This window comes from Erythrolamprus reginae, chromosome 1 (genome assembly GCF_031021105.1).
Source record: "Erythrolamprus reginae isolate rEryReg1 chromosome 1, rEryReg1.hap1, whole genome shotgun sequence".
NCBI classification, from domain to species: Eukaryota; Metazoa; Chordata; class Lepidosauria; order Squamata; family Dipsadidae; genus Erythrolamprus; species Erythrolamprus reginae.
The window spans coordinates 224,135,418-224,159,216 of NC_091950.1; the positions used below are offsets into that span (position 1 = coordinate 224,135,418).

The following is a 23,799-nucleotide window of genomic DNA, read 5'->3' on the forward strand; positions in this document are numbered from 1 at the left end:
CAAGTGCATATCAACCCTACCCCCCCGGAGGCCTCTAACCTGCCTCCCTCTGGGGTTCCTGTGCTATCCCTGGATGAGCCAAACCTAAATCCACCCCAACCTAACCTATGGGGTTTAGGTCCAGAGGAGCCAGATATTACCGAGGATTTCCCCCAGCCAGAACCTGTTCAGGGCCTCAGGGATCCTCAGGCTTTTCCGGCTGATATTTCTTCCTTGCCACCGGAGTTTCAGTCTATCTTGACTATTCTGACTAACACTATTGATGCTAGACTCTCATCTTTAAATGTACCTCCTCTGTCTCATCCTCCCCCTCGCTCCTCCCGTCCCGTGAGTTCTTCTCCTTCCTACAGAGCCCCAGTCATGGAGGTCTCTGACTCCTCTCAGGAAGAGGATGAGGACGTGGATGCAGAAGAGGATGATGACCCCTTTCAGCGTCTGTCGGAGGATGAGGAATCTCAGATTAAGATTCCAGCCCCAGCTGCTATTTTCCCTTCGCAGCTTTTCAAATCTCTCCTGCTAAAAGCTAGAGTATCTACGGGGCTAGCCGGGCAAGAGAAGCAAGCTACTCCTTCCACAGACCCCCCAGAGGAAAATCTTCCTTACTTCATGGAGGAACAGGAAGACAATGAGGTAATTCCTATGCCCAAGTTGTTTAAGGATGCCTTGCTTAAACAGTGGGACCACCCAACCATAGGCTTCACTCCCACTCCCAAGGACAAGAAGCTCTACAAGCTTTCCCCCTCCTATGAGGAACTCCTAACATGTCCCAGGCCAGATGAACCAGTGAAGACGCTCCACTCAACGGCTGCCATGCCTGGCGAGGCAGAGGAGGTCCTCCGGCCAGAGGACAAACGACTTGAACAAATGCTCAAAAGAAGTCTCCTTGCAGACTCATGGGCCATTAAGAGTGCTGCAGCGGCATCCTTCTTTTCCAGAGCTATGCTCTTATGGCTTCGTCAGCTCCAACTACACCTGCCTCCAGATGACTTACGGGGCCAACAGGATTTCAACAAAATCTTCGCAGCTGCCCAATATATAGCAGATGCTACTCTCCAATCTTCCAGATTTGCAGCCAGGTCGGTAGCAGCCTCCACAACGGCCAGAAGGCTTCTATGGCTCCGCCCTTGGCAGGCGGGGGTAAGACAGAAATGGCAGTTAGCTATGGGTCCACTGAAACGTAACCTCCTCTTCGGAGATCTTCTGGACCCTCTCCTTACGGAAAACGCAGACAAGAAAAAGGTCTTGGGACCTACCACCAAGAAGGCCCCGAAACCGCAGTCCTTTCGGCGCACCGGGCGTCAGCAGGATCAAAGCTTCGCATTTCACAAGAGCCCAGGTCAGTATTCCCCTCGCTTTCGATCCCAAGCTAGAACCACCAGGGGCAGAGGGTCCCGCTATCAGAGAGGATCCTCTACTACCAGAACTTCCAAAAGAACCAGATGGTAAGTTTTCTCACCTGCCTATAGGCGGTCGCCTAGCCTGGTTCTCTTCCGCCTGGCACCGATCTTGTAAGGACCCCTGGGTCATTGACACAGTGGAAAGGGGCCTAAGGTTAGAGTTTATTTCTTCTCCCCCTAACCGTTTTATTTCTTGTCCCTCTCCCAGTTCCTCTCCATCTCGTATTCGAATGGAGGAGGCTATTTCTCATTTGTTGACTATTAGAGCTATTCAACCGGTCCCCTCTCTCCAGAGAGGTTTAGGCTTCTATTCCATCCTCTTCATGGTCCCTAAGACTTCTGGAGGCTGGAGAGCCATCTTGGACCTAAAGAAATTAAACCGCTTCATTAAATATAGAAAATTCAAAATGCACTCCCTATCTTCCATTTTATCAGCTCTTCATCGAGGAGACTTTATGGTGTCTCTAGATCTCACTGAGGCCTACCTCCATATCCCCATTGCCAAGGTCCATAGGAGATTTCTGCGCTTTGCCTTTCAAGGCAGGCATTTTCAGTATAGGGCTATGCCTTTTGGGCTCTCCTCAGCTCCCAGGGTTTTCACTAAACTCTTGGGATCCTTGGCGGCTCATATCCGGGCCTCTCCCATTCATATTTTATGTTATTTAGATGACATTTTAATTCATGGTAATTCCAGAGCTGGTGTAGCTGCAGACCTCTCCTCTACCATGTCGGTTCTACAGAACCATGGTTTTTCCATAAACCTTAACAAGAGTCATCTTGATCCATCCACTTCCATCCTGCATCTGGGGACTATCATTAATTCCGAAATATCCCAGGTTTTTCTCTCCAATGAGAGAAAACGCAGCATTTTGGATCTCATTGCTCGCATCCTGCCCCAGCAATCGGCCTCCATTGTCACCCTATCCTCCCTTTTGGGTAAGATGGTGTCATGTATTGGTATTGTTCCCTGGGCCCGCCTTCACGCCAGGGAACTTCAATGGCTACTATTACCATTTCAGAGATCAGGCCACAGCAACTCGAACCGACGCATCACCATCCCACCGACGGTTCGCAGATCCCTCAAGTGGTGGACTTCTCCAGCCCTAGACAAGGGATCCCCCTTCCGGTGTCCCGACCAGTTTGTAGTCACCACAGATGCCAGCCTCTCGGGCTGGGGAGCCCACGCCCAAGGTCTTTTAGCTCAGGGCACATGGTCACCGGAGGAGGCTTCCAAGCCCATCAATTGGCTAGAATTAAGAGCCGTGTCTCTAGCTCTAAAGCAATTCCAACCTCACATATCCAACCAACATGTGCTGATTCTCACCGACAATATAGCCACCAAAAGCCATATTTGCAGACAGGGAGGCACAAGATCCAAGGCCCTCATGAGGGAGGCCCTGAAGTTGGGTCTTTGGGCAGAGAAAAATCTCCAATCGCTTCTAGCCGATCACATCTCGGGGAGCCTCAACGTCCAAGCGGACTGGCTCTCACGAGCCACCATAGATCCAGGCGAGTGGAATCTCCATCAGTCACTGTTCCACCAAATCTGCCTCAGGTTCGGCCATCCAGTGTTGGATCTATTCGCGACCAGAGACAATACCCAGCTTCCCCGCTTCATCTCCAGGTTCCCGTCTCCGGGAGCGGAGGCAGTCAATGCCCTCAGGAGTCCTTGGCCTCCAGGCCTACTGTATGCCTTCCCTCCAATTCCAATCCTGCCAGACGTGATCAACAAAATCCTCCTGGAGAAAGCACGTGTAATCCTGATTGCCCCTCACTGGCCTCGCAGGCCCTGGTTCGCGGACCTTCAACAACTGTCCGTCCAGGACCCCTGGCGACTCCCCGCTTCGGAGGATATGTTGCGGCAGGGGGCCTCCTTCCATCCGGATCCAGAGTGGTTCCACCTCACCGCCTGGCTGTTATCCGGAGGGACTTAGACCTGCGAGGGTATGACCCAGACACAGTGGAAATCATTCTGAAATCTAGAAGGGGGTCTACCAATCGGATCTACGACCATACTTGGTCCAAATTTCATCAGTGGTGCTCGCAGGAGGGCTTATCCCCCCTGTGTCTTCCCATACACAGGATAATCGCCTTCCTTATGAAAGGTTTCCACCAAGGTCTCTCTACCAGCACCATCCGCCGCCATCTGGCCGCTATCTCTTCCGTCTTGGCGGGGCCTCGCAGGCAGCCCCTACGCTCCTTTCCAGAAATCCAAGAATTTCTAAGAGGAGTGGCCAATCTCAGGCCTTCTAAAATCCACAGATATCCAACCTGGGACTTGCCACGGGTTCTCCACTCTCTTACTCAAGCACCTTACGAACCCCTGAACTCTGCGTCCCTCAGGTACCTATCCTTCAAGGTAGCATTCCTGGTGGCGATTACTTCCGCCCGACGCATATCTGAGTTGGCAGCCCTTTCTATCAGACAGGACCTCTGTCAGTTTCATCAGGATAAGGTGGTTCTGCGGCTGGACCCCACCTTTCTACCCAAGGTCAGTTCCATGTTCCACAGATCTCAGGATATCGTTTTACCTTCTTTCTGTCTCCAACGAGAGCATCCCCTGGCGATTAGATGGCACACTCTAGATCTCACTAGAGCGCTAAAGATTTATATCCAACGCACAAGATCCATCCGGAGATCTGAAGCACTCTTCATAGCCTACCATCCCAGATCCTTGGGATCCAGAGTGTCTTCCACAGTAATAGGTCGTTGGATCAGAGGGGCCATCTCAAAGGCCTACGAGACAGCTTCCCTCTCCATTCCAAGGAATATTACAGCGCATTCCACCAGAAGTGCTGCCACATCTGCCGCTTGGGCGACTCAGGCTCCGTTGGAAGAAGTCTGCAAAGCAGCCACTTGGGCCTCGCCAAATTCCTTTATAAAACACTACAAGATTGATTCGTACGCATCAGCAGACGCTGCCTTCGGAAGAAGAGTACTCCAATCCGTTATCTCTCACGATAGCAATGTACTCCCACCCTAGGGACCTATCTCTTGGGTATGTCCCATGTGACTGCTGGACCCACTCCTTCAGTACGGAGAATAGGCGTTGATTGCTTACCTGAACGCCTCTTCTCGTACGGTGAGTGGGTACAGCAGTCACTTCCCTCCCTTGTGTGGTCTTCTTTACCTTCTATTCTAATTTCTTATAACACATGAGAGTTGAACATTAAAGAGCTTCACTACTGAGCCTAGTCTACGGATTCGCGAATTCTGGGGAAGGGGCGGATCCAGCAGTCTTTTTTAATACTAGGCTCAGTTCCAACGGATTGGACAGGAGCAACCCATGTGACTGCTGTACCCACTCACCGTACGAGAAGAGGCGTTCAGGTAAGCAATCAACGCCTATTTTATAAATATTTTCTTTGTAGGTGACCGATTTAGTTAGTTTATAATTCTTATTCCAAATTGTATCCCATTTATCTGGATCAATGTCGTATTCAAAATTTTATGCAACTTTGAATATTTCCTTTTAAATTATAGCTCTGCATTTTGTATTTTAACAAAAAGTTGTATACAGTGATCCCTCGATTAGCACGGTCTCGATTAGCGCGAAACGCTGCAACGTGGTTTTTCAAAAAATATTAATTAAAAAAATAAAATATTAAAAAATAAAAAATAAGTCCACGCTAGTTCTCTCTCTCTTTCTCTCCCTGTTGCCGGCGTGGTATATGAGAGAGAAAGAGAGAGGCAGAGGTCGGGCGCATTACCGGGAGGTGGAAGCGGCGTGGGGACGCTGGGTGCCGGGGACACCGAGGAGTGGGTGGACGTGGCCTCTCAGCTGCAGAGCCGAACAAGGGCGGAGGCAACGGTGGAGTCCGGCGCTGGGGCCATGCGGGGCCGCTCATCCAGGGGGGCGTGGACTGGCAAGTCGCCCTCCTTTCTCTTTCTTTCTCTCTTATACCACACCGGTAACAGGGAGAGAAAGAGAGAGAGCGGAGGGCACCTTGCCGGTCCACGTCCCCCTAGATGAGCGGCTCTGCATGGCCCCAGCGCCGCCCAGGCAAAGGGGAAACCCCAAGATCGCTTGCCGCTTGCCGTATTGCAGCGAAGGAGGCGAAGCAAGGCTCCAAGCTGCAATACGGCAAGCGGCAAGTGATCTTGGGGTTTCCCCTTTGCCTGGGCGGCGGGAAGACCAAGGGAAGGTTCCTTCAGCCGCCCAACACCTGATCCGCTCCGCAGCGCGGCAACGGGGAAACCCCATCTTCGGCTCCTCGCTGCTTCCGCGCTGCGGAGCAGATCAGCTGTTGGGCGGCTGAAGGAACCTTCCCTTGGTCTTCCCCGCCGCCCACACGCAAACTCCACCATTTGCGCATGTGCGGCCATGAAAAAAATGGCGCACATGCGCAGATGGTGGTTTTTACTTCCGCACCACTATAACGCGGAAATCGATTAGCGCGGGAGGTCTTGGAACGTAACCCCCGCGCTAATCGAGAGATCACTGTACTCTAGTAATCTTTTTTTTCTTGACCTAATATTATCAAATCCAACTCTGATTTCTTTTTTAATATTCCTCTTTTCCTTTTATCTTCTTCATATTTTGCTTTTATTTGCATTAGTGGCCATCAATCAATTTTAATTCCTTGGTTATCTAATTGTGTATTTGTTTTTAATTCTCTTTCATTTAATACGTATGCTGGTTTTATATATTAAGGGGTTTTAAGTTAGTTTTTTAGTATTGGATTTTTTACTGTACATTGTTCATGATTGTTGTTAGCCGCCCCGAGTTTTCGGAGAGGGGCGGCATATAAATCCAATAAATGATTAAATGAATGAATGATAAATCATAATAGGTAATTAATTTTTAAGTATCAATTGTGTTAGGATGCATTATAGCTTCCATTGATGAAAACCACTCAGGAATTTGAAGGTAGTGCTGCTTTTTAATTTTTGTCCATATCTCATTTATGACATTTCTAATTTTATGTGTTTTAAAATAAGTAAACATTTTATCTTTTCCATCCATGAGAAATGTGTGCCAGCCTAGATGTAAATAATGTCCTTCAAGCAGGAGAAGTCTTTTATCCTTCAGAGTTATCCATTCCTTGATCCAAACTATTATTGCTGCTTGGTGATAGAGTTGAAAATCAGGGAGTCCCAAACCCCCATGCCCCCATGTAGATAAGACAGTCTAATTCTTGGCCTTTTCCCTGCCCATACAAAATTTGTTATAATTTTATTCAATTTTTCAAAATATTTTCTATTTAAATTAGTTGGGATTGTTTAAAAAAGGTACAATAGTTGTGGAAGAATTACCATTTTGATTGCTGAAATTCTACCTATCATTGAGATAAGTAGTTTATTCCATTTATTAAGTTTATCCTCTATTTTTTCAAGTAGTTGTGTATAATTATCATCCTTAATTGTTGTGACTTTTGCAGTTATGTTTACACCTAAATACAGTGGTACCTCAAGATACGAACCCCTTGTCTTACGAACAACTCGTGATACGAACCCGGGGTTCAGAAAAATTTTGCCTATTCTTACGAACTTTTTTCGAGTTACGAACCGGCGTTCGGAGACTGCTTGGAAGCCGTGCGGCTGTTTTAAAAGGTGACAGCCGGGCGGCGGGGCTTCCCAGAAGCCTCCCGAACGCCGGTTCGTAACTCAAACAAAGTTCGTAAGAAGAGGCAAAATTTTTCTGAACCCCGGGTTCGGTTCGGGAGGTTGTTGGGAAGCCCCCCAGCCCGGCTGTCACCTTTTAAAACAGCCGCGCCGCTTCCCAGCTGTCTCCCGAAGCTGAACGCAGAAGTTCGGCTTTAGCGTTCGGCTTCAGGAGACAGCTGGGAAGCGGCGCGGCTGTTTTAAAAGGTCGCAGACGGCCTGGGGGGCTTGCCAGCACCCCCCTGAACCCCGAACCCGGGTTCGGGGGGGTGCTGGGAAGCCCCCCAGGCCGGCTGTCACCTTTTAAAACAGCCGCGCGGCTTCCCAGCAGTCGCCGAAAGCCGTTTTTTTTGCGGGGGTTTTTTTGGTTGCACGGATTAATTGACTTTACATTGTTTCCTATGGGAAACAATGTTTCGTCTAACGAACCTTTCGTCTTACGAACCTCCTCCTTGCACCAATTAAGTTCGTATCATGAGGTATTACTGTATTTAATTTTTTTTTCTATCTGGATTCCAAATTTCCCTTCCAATACTTGGTTTTCATTATCCGTTGAATTTTTAGAAATCATTTTAGTCTTTTGCTTATTTATCTTTAGGCCTGCTACTTTACCATATTTATTAATCTCTTCCAAAAGTCTTCCTCCGGTTTCTAATGGTTCCTCTATATTGAATACCAAGTCATCTGCAAATGCTAAAATTTTGTATTCTTGGTTTTTAATTTTAAGACCTTTTATATCTTTATTAGCGCATATTTGTATTAGAAGAATTTCAATCACTAAAATAAATATTAAGGGAGATAAGGGACATCCCTGTCTAACTACTTTCTCAATATTTATATTTTTTGTAGTATCTCCATTAATTATAACTTTAGCCACCTGGCCTGTGTACAGTGTTATTACATTTTTTCTCAAATTTCATTATTATTATTATTTGTTGTAAAAAAAATTCCAATTCAAATTATCGAAGGCCTTCTCAAAATCGAGAAATATTAGCATTGTGGATTTTTCCTGATGATTTTCATAATACTCAAGAATATTTAATAAGATTCTCGTGTTATTTCTTATATTTCTATTTGGTAGAAAACTGTTCTGGTCGGAATGAATTATTTCATTAATTACATTTTTCAGTTGTTCTGCAATAATTGTAGTAAATATTTTATAATCACTATTAAGCAATGAAATGGGTCTATACTGTTTAGTCATATGTTTTTTTTCTTTTTATCTTTCGGAATTAAAGTGATTAGTCCTCCCCATGATTGTGGCTTCTTTCCCTTGTTTAAAACTTCATTAAAAGTCACTAATAATAAGTTTTTAATTGATTCCTGCATATTTTTATAAAACTCAGCCGGAATCCCATCTGGGCCAGGGGTTTTATTGTTTTTTATTTTTGTATTGCTATTTCCAGTGCAGATATTGTAATATCTTCTTCCATTCTATTTCTATATGTTTCTGATATTTCTGATATAATTGCCTGTTCTAAATAGGCCTGTGTCTCGTAATTTTCAATTGTATCTTTTTTGTACAATTCCTGAAAATGTAATTATTTGCTTTTTCTCTTCCATTTCAAATTTTCTATTTCCTACTTTATCTTCAAGTTGCTGTATATATTTTCTTTCTTTTTCTTTTTTTAGTTTATATGCAAGCCATCTACCAGGCTTATTAGCATGTTCAAAGTAATTTTGTTTTGAAGCTTTAATTTTTAAGGATACCTCTTCTTGTACTGCCCAATTCAATTTATGGGTAAGTAAGTCCTTTTCTTCTTTGTTTTTCAAATCATTAGGATCATGTTGCATTTTAATTTCCAATTCCTCTATTCTAGTTTGGAGATTATTCATTTCTTTGTACTTATTTTTATTCTTCTTAACTGTATATCTTATTGTTAACCCTCTTATATATGCTTTGATTGTATCCCAAATATTCTGAATAGAGGTATCGTTAATCGTTATTGTTGTTGTGAGCCGCCCTGAGTCTACGGAGAGGGGCAGCATACAAATTTAATAAATAATAATAATAATAATTATTATTATTATTATTATTATTATTATTCCAGTTAACTGTAAAAAAAAGTCTAGTTCTTTTTCAATCCATTGTTTGTATTCTGTTTCATATATTATTTTAGAATTCATCGTCCATCTATTTCTTTTTTTTGGCTCTCCTTTAATTATTAATGTTACTGGGTTATCATCAGCCCATATGTTAGGTTCATTCTCCGTACTGAGAGAGCGGGTCCAGCAGTCACGTGGGTTGCTCGCTGTCCAATCCGTCGAGGACCGAGCCTAGTCTTTAAAAGCCTGCTGGATCCGCCCCTTCTCCAGAAGTCGCTCGGTCCTGCGATCCAGCAGGACATGTGGTGGCTCATTCCTCTCGCAAAACACCTTCCCTTTGCCTTCTTTCTATTCAGATAAGTAAAATGTAATTTTGTCTTTTACTAGAGCTTGCCTTGGATGTACGCGAGCCTTACTGGGTTCGGCGCCAAGGGAGAAGCTACAGCGCAGCTCCTGCGGTTTCTTAGCAAACTCTTTGCTCCCGCTGCTGCCAGATTGAATTTACAAGCAAATCTACTCAGCCAGGACGTTTACCGGCAAGCTAAGGATTGATTTAAAAAAGAAAAAAAAAAGGCTCTTTTTCTTCCTGCAGAGTGGGACTGTTATCAAGTTTCCCTTGATTGTCCCCCGGACTTTAGACTTCCCTCTGTTTTTAAAATCTCAGAGGCCCTCAGCGCCCAGTAATTGTCAGCCCTTGCGGATCGCCCACGCGCGTCCCATCTGGCGCCAGTAAGTCCGCCGCTTGGCCCTGGAGTAAGCTTTGAGTCCCTCAGGCCTTTTCTCCCTAGCTAGGCCTCCAAACCAGTGTGCCTTGGTTTACTCTTTTGATTAAGGTTAGCGAGGCCTGCCCTTCTGCACTCCCTGGCATGAACTCTGGTACCGACCAGATTGACTCAGAGTTGCAGACGCTCCTGGGCCTAGGAGCAGGGCCCCCTTCCTCTTGGGAACATTGCCCTAGAAGCTTCTCTCATCAGATTTTGGCCCAAATCTTGTCCCTGTAATTTGTTCAGTCCATAACTTTTTTTCCCAAGAGAGGCACATCTAAAGGTTCCAGAGAGGTTGGCCTACTGGTGATAAAATTGATAATATCCCCCAGGCCTCTTCCTCCTCTTCCTCGGGAGCCCCTATAATGGCTAGACCTACCAGGGCTGAGAAGAGAAGGGACCCAGCCTTGCAGAGAATCCATGAAAAATCAGCTAAATGTTTAAAGGTGCAGGCCCAAGTGCACATTAGCCCTGACCCCCCAGAGGCTTCTAACCTGCCTCCTTCTTAGGGTCCCAGTGCTTTCTCTGGATGAGCCAAACCTAAACAGACCCTAACCTAACTTATGGGGCTTAGGTCCAGAGGAGCCAGATTTTATGGAGGATCCCTCCCAGTCAGACCCATCCCAGGCCTTCAGGGAATCTCCATCTTTACCTGCAACCATTACTAATCTGCCTCCAGAGTTCCAATCTATGTTTTCTACCTTGTCTAAAGCCATTGATGCCAAGCTCTCGGCTATCAATGTGACTTCTCACTCTCGTCCCCTTCCACGTGCCCCCCAGCCCGTGAGTTCCCTCTCATCCTTCAGAGTTCCAATTAATGAGGATTCAGATTCTTCCCAGGATGAGAACGAGGACGTGGACGTAGAGGATAATGATAATCCTTTTCAGCACCTGTCAGAAGGTGAGGAATCTCAAATTAAGATTCCAGCCCCAGTTGCGATCTTTCCATTCCAACTCTTCAAATCTCTTCTATTTAAAGCAAGGGTCTCTACAGGCTTAGCCGGGCAAGATAAACAGCCTGCTCCTTCCACAGATCCTCTTGAGGAAAATCTACCATACTTCATGCAGGAACAGGAAGACAGTGCCCAAATTGTTTAAAGATGCTCTGCTCAAGCAGTGGGACCATCCAGCCTTTGGTTTCAACCCCACATCCAAAGACAAGAAATTATATAAGCTTTCTTGTCTGCCCTAAACCTGATGAACCTGTTAAGACTCTACACTCTGCGGCAGCTGTGCCGGGTGAAGCAGAGGAGGTTTTGAAACCCAAAGACACACGCTTAGAGCAAATGCTCAAAAGATGTTTCCTCGCGGATATCTGGGCTATCAAGAGTGCAGCAGTAGCATGTTTCTTTTCTAGAGCTATGCTTTTATGGCTTCAATAGCTCCAGCAGCACATCCCCCCAATGATATACGAGGCCAACAGGATTTATTTCCATACCTCCTAAGCATTTTACTTCATGCCCATCCCCCAGGTCTTCCCCATCTTGTATCCGAATGGAGGAAGCTATTCAACATTTGTTGTCTATCAGGGCTATCCAACCTGTTCCATTTTCCCAAAGAGGTCTGGGCTTCTACTCTATCCTCTTCATGGTCCCTAAGATTTCTGGAGGATGGAGAGCCATCTTGGACCTTAAAAATTTAAATCAGTTTATTATATGTAGTTCCCATCCACAAGAAGGGGAAAAAGACGGATCCAAGCAACTACAGACCTATTAGCCTGACTTCAATACCTGTAAAAATACTGGAGAAAATTAAAAAAAAAAAACAGCTTTGCCACTACCTGGAAACAAACAAGATAATATCCAACAGCCAACACGGGTTTGTCAGAAACAAATCATGTCAAACCAATCTCATATCCTTTTTCAACACCATAACCAAATCAGTAGACCAGCGCAACACGGTGGACCTCATATACTTAGACTTCAGCAAAGCTTTCAACAAAGTCGACCACTATCTCCTAATCAACAAATTAGAAAAAAGCAGAGTAGACTACAACACATGCAGATGGATCAATAACTGGCTGACCAACCGCACCCAACGAGTTGTCCTCAGCGGTTCCAAATCCATATGGAAGAACGTAGGCAGTGGGGTACCACAGGGATTAGTCCTGGGTCCTGTGCTCTTCAACATTTTCATCAATGACTTGGACGAGGGAATAGAAGGGCAACTGATCAAATTCGCAGACGACACCAAGCTGGCGGGGGTAGCCAAAACCCTAGAAGACAGGCTCAAATTACAGAAAGACCTAGACAGACTAACACAGTGGGCCCACACCAACAAAATGATGTTTAACATCGACGAGCAAAGTCCTTCACCTAGGCAGAAAAAACCGTGGACACACATACAACCTGGGAGAAACCGCTCTTAGCAGTAGCTACTACGAAAGAGACCTCAGAGTCTTGGTGGACAATCAACTAAACATGAGCCAACAATGTGCAGCAGCAGCTAAAAAAGCCAATACAATCCTAAGCTGCATCAACAGGGGAATACACTCCAAGACCAGGGAAGTCTTAATACCACTCTACTATGCCCTGGTCCGACCACGCCTGGAGTACTGTATTCAGTTCTGGTCACCACACTTCAAAAGAGACATTGAAACTCTGGAGAAGGTGCAAAAAAGAGCAACCAAAATGATTAAGGGATTGGAAACCAAGACTTACGAAGAGAGACTGAGGGAACTGGGCATGGATAGCCTAGAGAAAAGGAGGGCCAGAGCGGACATGATAGCAGTCTACAAGTATACGAGGGGATGTCACAGAGAGGAGGGGATCACTTTATTCTTCAGGGCACCAGAGGGCGGGCCGAGGAACAACGGCTGGAAGCTGACCAAGGAGAGATTCAACGTGGAGATAAGGAGGAACTTCCTGACGGTCAGAGCGATCAACCAATGGAACAACCTACCAGCGGAAGTTGTGAACTCCAACACTCTGGACATTTTTAAGAGAAGATTGAGCTGCCACTTGACTGGTGTACTATAAGGTTCCTGCTTGGGCAGGGGGTTGAACTTGATGACCTTCATGGTCCCTTTCAACTCTATCAATAAATAAATAAGTAAGTAAGTAAAATTAAAGATGCATTCTTTGTCATCCATCTTAGCCGCTATCCATCCTGGGGACTTTATGGTCTTGGATCTCATGGAGGCCTATCTTCATATTCCCATTGCCAAAGTTTACAGAAAATTTCTACACTTTGCCTTCCAATATAAGGCCATGCCCTTCGGGCTCTCCTCGGCTCCTTAAGTCTTTACTAAGCTCCTAGGAGCCCTGGCGGCTCACATTCGAGCCTCGCCCATTCATATTTTATGTTCTTTGGATGACATATTAATTCATGGGGCCTCTAAAGAGGCACCTGTTCAGACTTCAACATTGCCATGTCTATCCTACAGGATCATGATTTTTTTGATTAATCTCAAAAAGAGTCAGCTCCATCCGTCTACTTCTATTCAACATCTGGGAGCCATCATTAACTCAGATCTCTCTCAGGTTTTTCTCTCTCCTGAGAGAAAAGTCAGTATTAAGAAGCTCATTTCCCAAATATGATCTCAGAGAAGGACTTCCATCGTTACCCTATCTTCTCTACTGGGAAAGATGATATCCCGCATTGGCATTATCCCCTGGGCCTGTCTTCATGCCAGGGATCTCCAATGGCTTCTGTTACCGTACCAGAAATCGAGGAACAGCAATTTGACACGCCTCATCACCGTTCCATCCACAGTTTTAAGATCCCTTACGTGGTGGATCTCCTCCGCCCTGGACAAGGGATCTCCCTTCAGGTGTCCAGTCCAATTCACTGTCACCACGGATGCCAACTTATCAGGCTGGGGAGCCCATGCCCAGGGCCTGATAGCCCAAGGCACGTGGTCATTGGAGGAGGCTTCCAGACCTATCAACTGGTTGGAATTGAGAGCAGTGTCCTTAGCCCTCAAACAATTCAAACCGCACATCATCAATCAACATGTTCTGATTCTCACGGACAATGTAGCCACAAAGAGTCATATTTGCAGACAAGGGGGCACCAGGTCCAAGGCCCTGATGAGAGAAGCCCTGGAGGTGGGTCTTTGGGCAGAGAGGCATCTTCAGTCATTAAAGGCTGACCACATATTGGGAGTCCTCAATGTCCAAGCGGATTGGCTCTCCCGGTCGACTCTAGACCCAGGAGAGTGGAGCCTTCATCCGGCTCTGTTTCAGCAAATCTGCCTCAGATTCGGTCGCCCATTGCTAGACCTATTTGCGACCGAGGCCAATGCTCAACTCCCTCGATTCTTCTCCAGGTTCCCATCCCTGGGAGCGGAGGCGACCAACGCACTCAGAATTCCTTGGCCTCAAGGGCAGCTTTACGCCTTCCCTCCAATTCCAATTCTTCCAGATGTGATCCACAGGATCATCCTTGAGAAGGCCCAGGTGATTCTGATAGCCCCTCACTGGCCACGTCGGACCTGGTTCGCGGACCTACAACGTCTGTCCGTCCAGGACTCCTGGTGACTCCCCGTTTCGGAGGATATGTTGCAGCAGGGCGCCTCTCTCCATCCAGATCTGGAGTGGTTCCACCTCACTGCTTGACTATTATCTGGCGCGACTTAGACCTATGAGGATATGACCCGGACACTGTAGAAATAATTCTAAAAGCCAGAAGAGTGTCCACCAACAGGATTTACGACCATACTTGGTCCAAATTCCACCAATGGTGCTCACAGGAGGATCCATTCCCCCCTGTGTATTCCCATCCACAGGATAGTAACTTTCCTCATGAAAGGGTTCCAGCAAGGCCTTTCATCCAGCACCATCCATCACCATCTGGCAGTCCTATCTTCGGTCTTAGTAGGGCCTCACAGACAACCACTCTGCTCCTTTCCGGAAATTCAAGAATTTCTTAAAGGTATTTCAAACATAAGATCTTCCAGGGTTCATAGATACCCGTCCTGGGACTTACCGCGGGTTCTCCATTCCCTTACTCAGGCACCATACGAACCCCTAAAATCAGTGTCCTTCAGGTACCTATCTTACAAGGTAGCATTCCTGGTGGCGATAACACCTGCCCGATGCATCTCAGAATTGGCAGCCCTTTCAATTAGGCAGGATCTATGCCAGTTCCATCCGGACAAAGTAGTCCTGCGCTTGGACCCCACCTTTCTACCCAAGGTCAGTTCCATGTTCCATAGATCCCAGGATATTGTATTGCCTTCATTTTGCTCCAACAAAACTATCATCTTGCAGTCAGATGGCACACCCTAGATCTCACCAGAGCACTGAGAATCTGTATCCAACAGACAAGACCTATTCGAAGGTCTGAAGCTCTATTCGTGGCTTACCATCCCAGATCCATGGGATCCAAGGTATCCTCAACCGTAATAGGCCGTTGGATCCGAGGGACTATCTCAAAGGCTTATGAGTCAGCTTCCCTCACCATACCTAGAAGTATCACAGCACATTCCACAAGAAGTCCAGCCACATCTGCCGCATGGGCAACTCAAGCTCCATTGGAAGAAGTCTGCAAAGCAGCCACTCCAAACTCTTTCATAAGGAATTACAAAATTGACTCTTACGCTTCAGTGTATGCTGCCTTCGGCAGAAGAGTCCTCCAATCCGTTATCTCTCACAATAGCGAACTAATCCCTCCCTAGGGACTCATCTATTGGGTATGTCCACATGACTGCTGGACCCGCTCCTTCAGTACGGAGAATAGGCGTTGATTGCTTACCTGAACATTTCTTCTCGTACGCTGAGTGGGTACAGCAGTCACTTCCCTCCCTTTTTCTATTCTAACTGTGGTTATATCCTTTAACCTGTATTTTTCCTATCTTGAGAGTTGAGCACTATTTGAGCCACCATACTTGAGCCTAAGTCTACGGATTCGCGAATTCTGGGGAAGGGGCGGATCCAGCAGGCTTTTTAAAGACTAGGCTCGGTCCTCTGCGGATTGGACACCAAGCAACCCACATGACTGCTGTACCCGCTCAGTGTACGAGAAGGGGCGTTCAGGTAAGCAATCAATGCCTATTTTCCTACTATTTAATTTCTCTGTTCCTTTATAGTCTTTTTAAATATCCATTATTGAATTAAAATCTCCTATGATACATATATTTTCCTTTTCTAATTTTATAACTTGTTCCTGTAATTTTTTGAAAAATAAAATTTGTTCTGAATTAGGTGCATAAATTATTAAGGTTATTTTTTATTTATTTATTGTAATCTGAATAATTAATGTTCTTCCATCTTTGCATAGATTTGCTGGGGGTTTAACCAACTTTTAATATATGTTGCTATTCCTCTTTTTTTTCTGTTGCTAGAGATGTAAAGAGTTTACCTAATTTTGGTTTTTTCAAAGAATTTACATCTTTTTGTCTAATGTGGACTTCCGGCATACAAATGATATCAGCATTTTGCTTATTTAACTTGTTAAAAACTTGGCCTCTTTTTTTCTGTGAATTAAGTCCATTTATATTTACTGAAAATAATTTTATTGTATTTTGCATACTGAAATCTCCCTATTATTTTACTCTTCTAGTACTTGTTGGTTCTCGTAGTGTTCCTGAGACAGGTGCTTGGGGCTGTTTTGGATGAAGACAGGAGGGTGGGCCCAGAAGTGTTGGGGTTCGGGTTCGGCAAACTTACCTGAACTCTGCCTCCAAGTTCAGCCGAACCTGCTGAGCCCGAACTTCGATGGGTTCGCCCAACACTACAAATAATGTCTATTCAACTAAATTGCTCATGTTGCCTTTTTTACTCTTTTTTTCAGACTCATTTAATCAGAAATCATCTGCAATGAATACTATTGACATGCCTCCAATATTCAATCTTCTGGAAGTGGAGAATTTCAATGAAACCAATGTAACCTGCAACAATGGAGAGTGTATCACTGTGGACTCCTTGTTGTGCCCAAATGTGCTTAACAAAAGTGCTCTGCTCTATACTCTCTCCTTTTTGTATATCTTTATTTTTATGATTGGCTTAGTGGCCAATCTTGTGATTGTCTGGATGAATTTTCAAACAAAAATTACTGGCTATGAAACTCACTTATACATCTTCAACCTTGCTGTTGCTGACCTTTGTGTGATCATCACTCTTCCCACCTGGGTAATCTCCTTTATTCAACACAGCCAGTGGAACATGGGAGAAGTGACATGCAAGATAGCTCACCTTGTGTTTTCCATCAATCTATATGGCAGCATCTTCTTCCTGACATGTATGAGTGTGGATCGTTACCTCTCAGTTGTTTACTTCCAACTTGCCAGCAGTGTTATAAAGAAGAGACTCCGTTGTTGCATTTGCATCTTGGTATGGCTCTTTGCCTTCTTTGCAGCCCTTCCTGATACCTATTACCTTAAGACAGTTTCCTCCAACAATGAAACCTATTGTCGTCCTGTCTATCCAGAGGAGACTGCAAAGGAGTGGCTAGCTGGCATAGAGTTAACCTCTGTTATTTTAGGTTTTGCCATTCCTTTTCCTCTCATTGCTATTTCCAATTGTCTTTTAGCCACAGCTGTATTGACCTCCAATGATCAAGAGAAGAAGAGTAATGTGAAAATTATTTTTTCCTATATCCTTGTATTTCTTGTCTGTTGGCTGCCATACCACATAATTGTCTTGCTTGACTTCTTGTTGGCCTTTCATTTTATACCCTTCAGTTGTCAAATGGAGAACTTCCTTTATGCAGCTCTTCATGTTACTCAGTGCTTCTCTATGGTTCATTGTTGCATCAATCCTATCCTCTATAGCTTTATTAATCAAAACTACAAGTATGAACTCATGAAGGCATTTATCTTTAAATACTCAGCAAAAACTGGCCTTACAAAACTGATTGATACTTCCATGGTTTCAGAAATGGAGTACTCTGCTTTGGAACAAAATGCTAAATAATCATTGTTTATACAATATGCATTTTACTGTGTGTGTGTGGTATGTGTGTGTGTGTGTGTGTGTGTGTATGTATATATATATATATATATATATATATATATATATATATATATATATATATAAAACGGTCTTGGTATATTCGGGTTTCTTCCCTTGTAGGATTTGGAAATTTCTGGCGACTACAATCTACGAAAACATATATATATATATATATATATATATATATATATATATATATATATATATATATGTGTCACATGTTTAAGCTGAAATTGAAAATTAAGGGAGACTAGGATAGATCTATTTCGGCCTTATTTTGGCCTCATCAGCTAGCCATACCCACTGGGACTTGAACCTGCAACCTTTGCCTTGTAAGGCAGAGAATTATCCTCTAGGCTACAGTATCCAATCCCTTCAGCTCTGTACCAGGGAAGGGTTACATTTTGTGTCGAATCACCCTGGTATATTGAAGGAACATCACAGCTCCTTTTTTGCCTCTCGGCCCAACCCAGGGCCATTTCCAAGGCAGTTAATTTTATTGATAGCCGACAATTCTATCTGTATGTGTCACATGTTTAAGCTGAAATTGAAAATTAAGGGAGACTAGGATAGATCTATTTCGGCCTTATTTTGGCCTCATCAGCTAGCCATACCCACTGGGACTTGAACCTGCAACCTTTGCCTTGTAAGGCAGAGAATTATCCTCTAGGCTACAGTATATATATTTTTGTTTTCGTAGATTTTCACGTGTATATGTATGTAGATTGTTCTGAGTTCAGGTTTTGCCCCGTGTAATAGTTTGAGTGTCTATGCGACGTTTCGGTGAAATCACATTCACCATCATCAGGCTGATGATAGTGAATGTGATTTCACCGAAACGTCGCATAGACACTCAAAATATTACACGGGGCAAAACCCGAACTCAGAACAATCTACATATATATATATATATATATATATATATATATATATATATATATATATATATATATATATATGTCACATGTTTAAGCTGAATTTGAAAATTAAGGGAGACTAGGATAGATCTATTTCGGCCTTGTTTTGGCCTCATCAGCTAGCCATACCCACTGGGACTTGAACCTGCAACCTTTGCCTTGTAAGGCAGAGAATTATCCTCTAGGCTACAGTATCCAATCCCTTCAGCTCTGTACCAGATATATATATATATATATATACATATATATATATATATATATATATATATATACATATATATATACAAAATAAACACTTCATTATAATCAATATGTCAATCCTTTAATTATTATGATTTTAGAATTTTATATTTGGAAATCAGACTTAAACAAAACACTTCATAATCTTCATGCCATTCCTTCTATAACCATGATTACACCAACCAATCAGATCACGGAAGCATAGTCACCCAATCTATTTGCTACATTCAAAGCAAATCTCCACCCCCACACTACATGCTAAGAAGAAATGTCAGTTGCTAATATTCATTTGCAAAAACACAAAGATTGGAACTCCAGCCTGATGATGGTGAATGTGATTTCACCGAAACGTCGCATAGACATGCAAAACATTACACAGGGCAAAACCCGAACTCAGAACAATCTACATATATATATATATATATATATATATATATATATATATATATATATATATATATATATATATATATATTTGTTTTCGTAAATTTTCACGGGTATATGTATGTAGATTATTCTGAGTTCCATTTTACAACAGCACGAAGCTTGGAAACTTCAGCCTGATGATGGTGAATGTGATTTCACCGAAACGTCGCATAAACATGCAAAATATTACACAGGGCAAAACCCGAACTCAGAACAATCTACACACACACACACACACACACACACACACACACACATATATATATATATATATATAACAGATATTTTGCAGTTATGCTAGAAGATAAATATATTTAACCATATACAGTAATACCTCGTCTTACGAACTTAATTGGTTCTGGGAGGAGGTTCGTAAGGCGAAAAGTTCGTAAGGCAAAACAATGTTTCCCATAGGAAACAATGTAAAATAAATTAATGCGTGCAAGCAAAATTTTTTGCAAAAATGGCGCTCCGCTGGGCACCACTGCCCGGCTGTCGCCTTTTGAAACAGCCGGGGGGCTTCTTGGCGTTCTCCCAAACGCCGAACCCGGAAGTTCGGCAACAGTTTGGGTTCGGCGTTCAGGTTCAGGAGGCCGCCGAGAAGCCCCGCCGCCCAGCTGTCACCTTGCCAGAAGAGCTGTGGAGCTGTTGGTCGGTCGGGAGGCACAAACGGAGGTGGGGAATCCCAATAGGAAATTCCATGGGCGGAGCTTTGACGTCACAGAGAGGTCCTTCCTGGAGTCCACGTTTCAGCCGGCCAGGAAGGACGTCTTCGTGACGTCAAAGCTCCGCACATGGAATTCCCTATTGGGATTCCCCACCTCTGTTTGTGCCTCCCGACCGGCCGACAGCTCTATGGCTCTTCTGGCAAGGTGACAGCTGGGCGGCGGGGCTTCTCGGCCTCCTGAACTTGAACGCTGAACCCGAACTTTTGCCGAACAGCCCCCCGGCTGTTTCAAAAGGTGACAGCCAGGTGGCGGTGCTTCTCTGCGGCCTTACGAACACCGAACCCGAACTTCCAGGTTCAGCGTTCAGGCGGCGGGTTCATAAGGTGAAAAAAGTTCGTAAGAAGAGACAAAATTTTTCTGAATCCCGGGTTCGTATCTCAAAAAGTTCGTATGACAAGTGGTTCATATCACGAGGTACTACTGTATTTGGTTAAGATTGTGAGAGTATAAAATACTGTAATTTTAGTATTAGATCTTCATTCCGTTTTCTATTGTAGATTATATAACAAATGAAAATTATATGTATTTTAAATTGGTCTTCAAATTTTGTGACAACATAGTTGTAATATATTTTAAATATTCATTATTGCATGTTAATATGTTTCATGATATTTGTCCATTTGTTTCTTTCAGTGGTTTATCCTACAACTTGTAAGTTATTTTTCAAACGCTATCTTGAAAAATAAGATTCAAACAATACAGTATCCTATTGGTGTGAGGACCAGGCATGGCAGATGGACCTTATATTTAATTTTAAAATCTTTTTGAGTCAATAACCCATATGCCTGATGACTCCACTATAGTTTCATAGATAGCACTACAGAAGGGTTTGCATGGGTTCTCTTCTTCAATTCCCTTTCTATGGGGATTATAACCTGATATTCCCTGGAAGGTCTTCCAACAGCAATCAGAACAGATTCTCCCCCAAAAGTATGGTTTGCTAATAGCAGGCATCCCCAACCACTAGTTCTTCAGCCCAGTGCTGGATTGCAACCCATTGGGAACTGGGCCATGGACGTGGTGAGCGTGCATGTGCAAAGCTGCATTTGTGACAATGGTGCATTGTGCACACGAAACCATCCCCTTACACCAGTCCATTGAGCCAGAAAGTTTGGGGACTGCTGGCTTACAGTATCCTGCTTGTGATGCACCTGCATCAACTATGATCAGTGGATTACAAATGGATTCAAAATATAGATGAACAGGTTACCTCCAATTTTTACCAATAATTTTCTTGTCACAATCACATAGGCTTATTGTGCATAGGTGTGCACGCATGTATATGCTTCTGAATATAATTGGTCTCTGTAGTCCATTTGTGTTTTTTTTCTGATTCTAAAAATATTCAATAAATAGACAACATGTTATCAAGTAAGATACTTTTTTTTGTCATTATGTTGTAAACTACTCTGGGATAACCTGGATTTGGAAGATGGTATATATGTTTTAAAAAGATTGTTTACATAAATAAATTTTAAAAGTGAACAGCAAATAATATTGAATGACACATAGACTTACAGCAAAAGATGAAAGTGGTGACTGAAGAATATCTTGATATCGGAATCCAGATTTCAATGAGGAATTCAGAATTTTTGGAAGCCTTTACTCGTTTTGGACAATTCAGGAGTGTCATGGTATATTTGTTTACATTTAAAATTATTTGGGTAAGTAGCAGCAATTGTCACAGAAAATGTGAACTTTTCTCTAGGTAAGATCTCTTGTGTATTTTGTGTGCTTCTGGAATAGGAAACTTTGAGGGCAATAAATGGAGCTGATAATATCTTGCTCCTAAATCTTCCATGAACTGGTTCTGCTAATCCTCAGCCTCTAGGCTGACCCTTCAGTTTGCACAAGCTCTCTCCCCTTTCAACCATATTCTACCATTGAAAACTGACCAATAGTCCAAGCCATGGATTCCATTTGCTGTGGCTGTGACTGCTTCTGTGGGCACAATACACAGACATCAAATGTTGAGTAGCATACCTTCAAGTGATCCCTCCTAGTTATGACTGTGAAAGAGAGGAAAGTCCTGCTGAGATTTCCTTTCATGGGACTTGTTTTGCTCCACAGCAGGAAAAAGTAATTTACTTCATCGGCAGGCTATCATAATAGAAATCAGCCACAGGCAGCACTGTTCTTTTTCCATGATTGCAGTGCATTCTGAACAGCTTTCTGTTTCTTCATCTGCCATTAAATATACAGTACATAAATAGGCGAAGTATATCTTATTCTTTTTGCTGCAACTGATAAGGTTGTACCTTTGGTGTTTTATAATGTTCTATTTAGTCTTCTCTGCACTGTTTCTAGTGTCTCCACATCTTTTTTACATTGTGGCGTCCAAAGCTGGATGCAGTATTCCAAGCGTGGCCTTACCAAAGCAGTATTAACACTTCACGTTATCTTGATTCTATCCCTGTTTTGCAGCCTACAGATAAACCTTGAAAAATTAAAATATCGTGCAAAAGTTCATTTATTTCTGTAATGCAACTTAAAAGATGAAATGTAATATATGAGAGAGACTCGTTACTTGCAAGGCAAGATAGTTCAAGCCATGATTTGTCATAATTATGATTATGGGGTACAGCTCATGAAAACCCCAAATCCACCATCTCAGAAAATTAGAATATTACATATGATCAATAAAATAAGGATTGTACATAGAACAGTATTGGACCTCTGAAAAGTATAAGCATGCGTATGTACTCAGTACTTGGCTTGGATCCCTTTTGCAGCAATTACTGCCTCAGTGCAGCCTGGCATGGAAGTTCTCAGCCTGTGGCACTGCTGAGGTATTATGGAAGACCAGGAGACTTCAATAGCAGCTTTCAGCTCTTCTGCATTGTTCAGTCTCATGTCTCTCATCTTTCTCTTGGCAATGCCCCATTCTTTATGCGGTTCAGGTTAGGCGAGTTTGCTGGCCAATCAAGCACAGTAATTTCATGGTCTTTGAACCAGGTTTTGGTGCTTTTGGCACTGGGGAGGTGCCAAGTCCTGCTGGAAAATTGAAGTCGGCATCCACATAAATCTCATCTGCAGAAAGAAGAATGAAGTGCTCCAAAATCTCCTGGTAGATGGCTGAGTTGACCCTGGACTTAGCGAAGTATATTGGACCAACACCAGCAGATGACATGGCTGACAAAATCAACACAGACTGTAAAAACCTTTGCATCTCATTTGGAAACTAAGGATCCAGAGTATGAAGGAAGAATGGAGGGCACACAAAGCAAGATACTTGAAGTCTAGTGAAGTTTCCACAGTCTGTTGATTTGGGGAGAGACATCCAAAAGATGTAATAAAGGGCTCACTAGATCAAGTTGGTAAGGATTTATCAAGCCTGGTAACTAACAATGGGCAATTTGAAGAGGTCGCAAGGGGTCGTAAAATGAAGAAAATTTAGAAAAATCCAAAATTAAAGATAGATCCTCAAAGCCCCCTAGGAAACATATTAGATAATTGGGGAAGGTTGTACTCTGCTAGGTAAATAGAATTTTTTTCTTTGGGTGGGGAGGGAATTGTTGCCTTGTGTTAAATGCAAATGATGTGTGAACATAGGTCTTTATACCCCTTATACATCTTGATCTTTAAAATGGGCCAGCGATTGCTGGGAGATCAAAGCTAGAATGAGAATCCACAGAACACCCCCAGGGCAGAGACTCAGGTAACAATCTAGTGCTTAAAGAGAGATCAATGTGGGTGGCAAATAAATGCTGCAGTGTTATAAAGATCTTGAGAATTTACCAATTTCAAAAGAGCCAGAAAACTCTGAAAGAACTAAGAATAAA

At 43.6% G+C, this 23,799-nt stretch overlaps 1 protein-coding gene across 2 annotated transcripts in view; it reads left to right on the forward strand.

The window, feature by feature from the left end:
- Positions 1–17,725, forward strand: part of ACKR3 (atypical chemokine receptor 3) — a 51,736-nt gene extending 34,011 nt beyond the window's left edge. For both annotated transcript variants that reach the window (XM_070732273.1, XM_070732274.1), the window contains exon 3: positions 16,547–17,725. In XM_070732273.1, coding sequence (XP_070588374.1) covers positions 16,573–17,667 — 1,095 coding nt within the window. In that variant the 5' untranslated portion in view covers positions 16,547–16,572 and the 3' untranslated portion in view covers positions 17,668–17,725. The remainder of the gene's footprint in view (positions 1–16,546) is intronic.
- Positions 17,726–23,799: the final 6,074 nt, after the last annotated feature.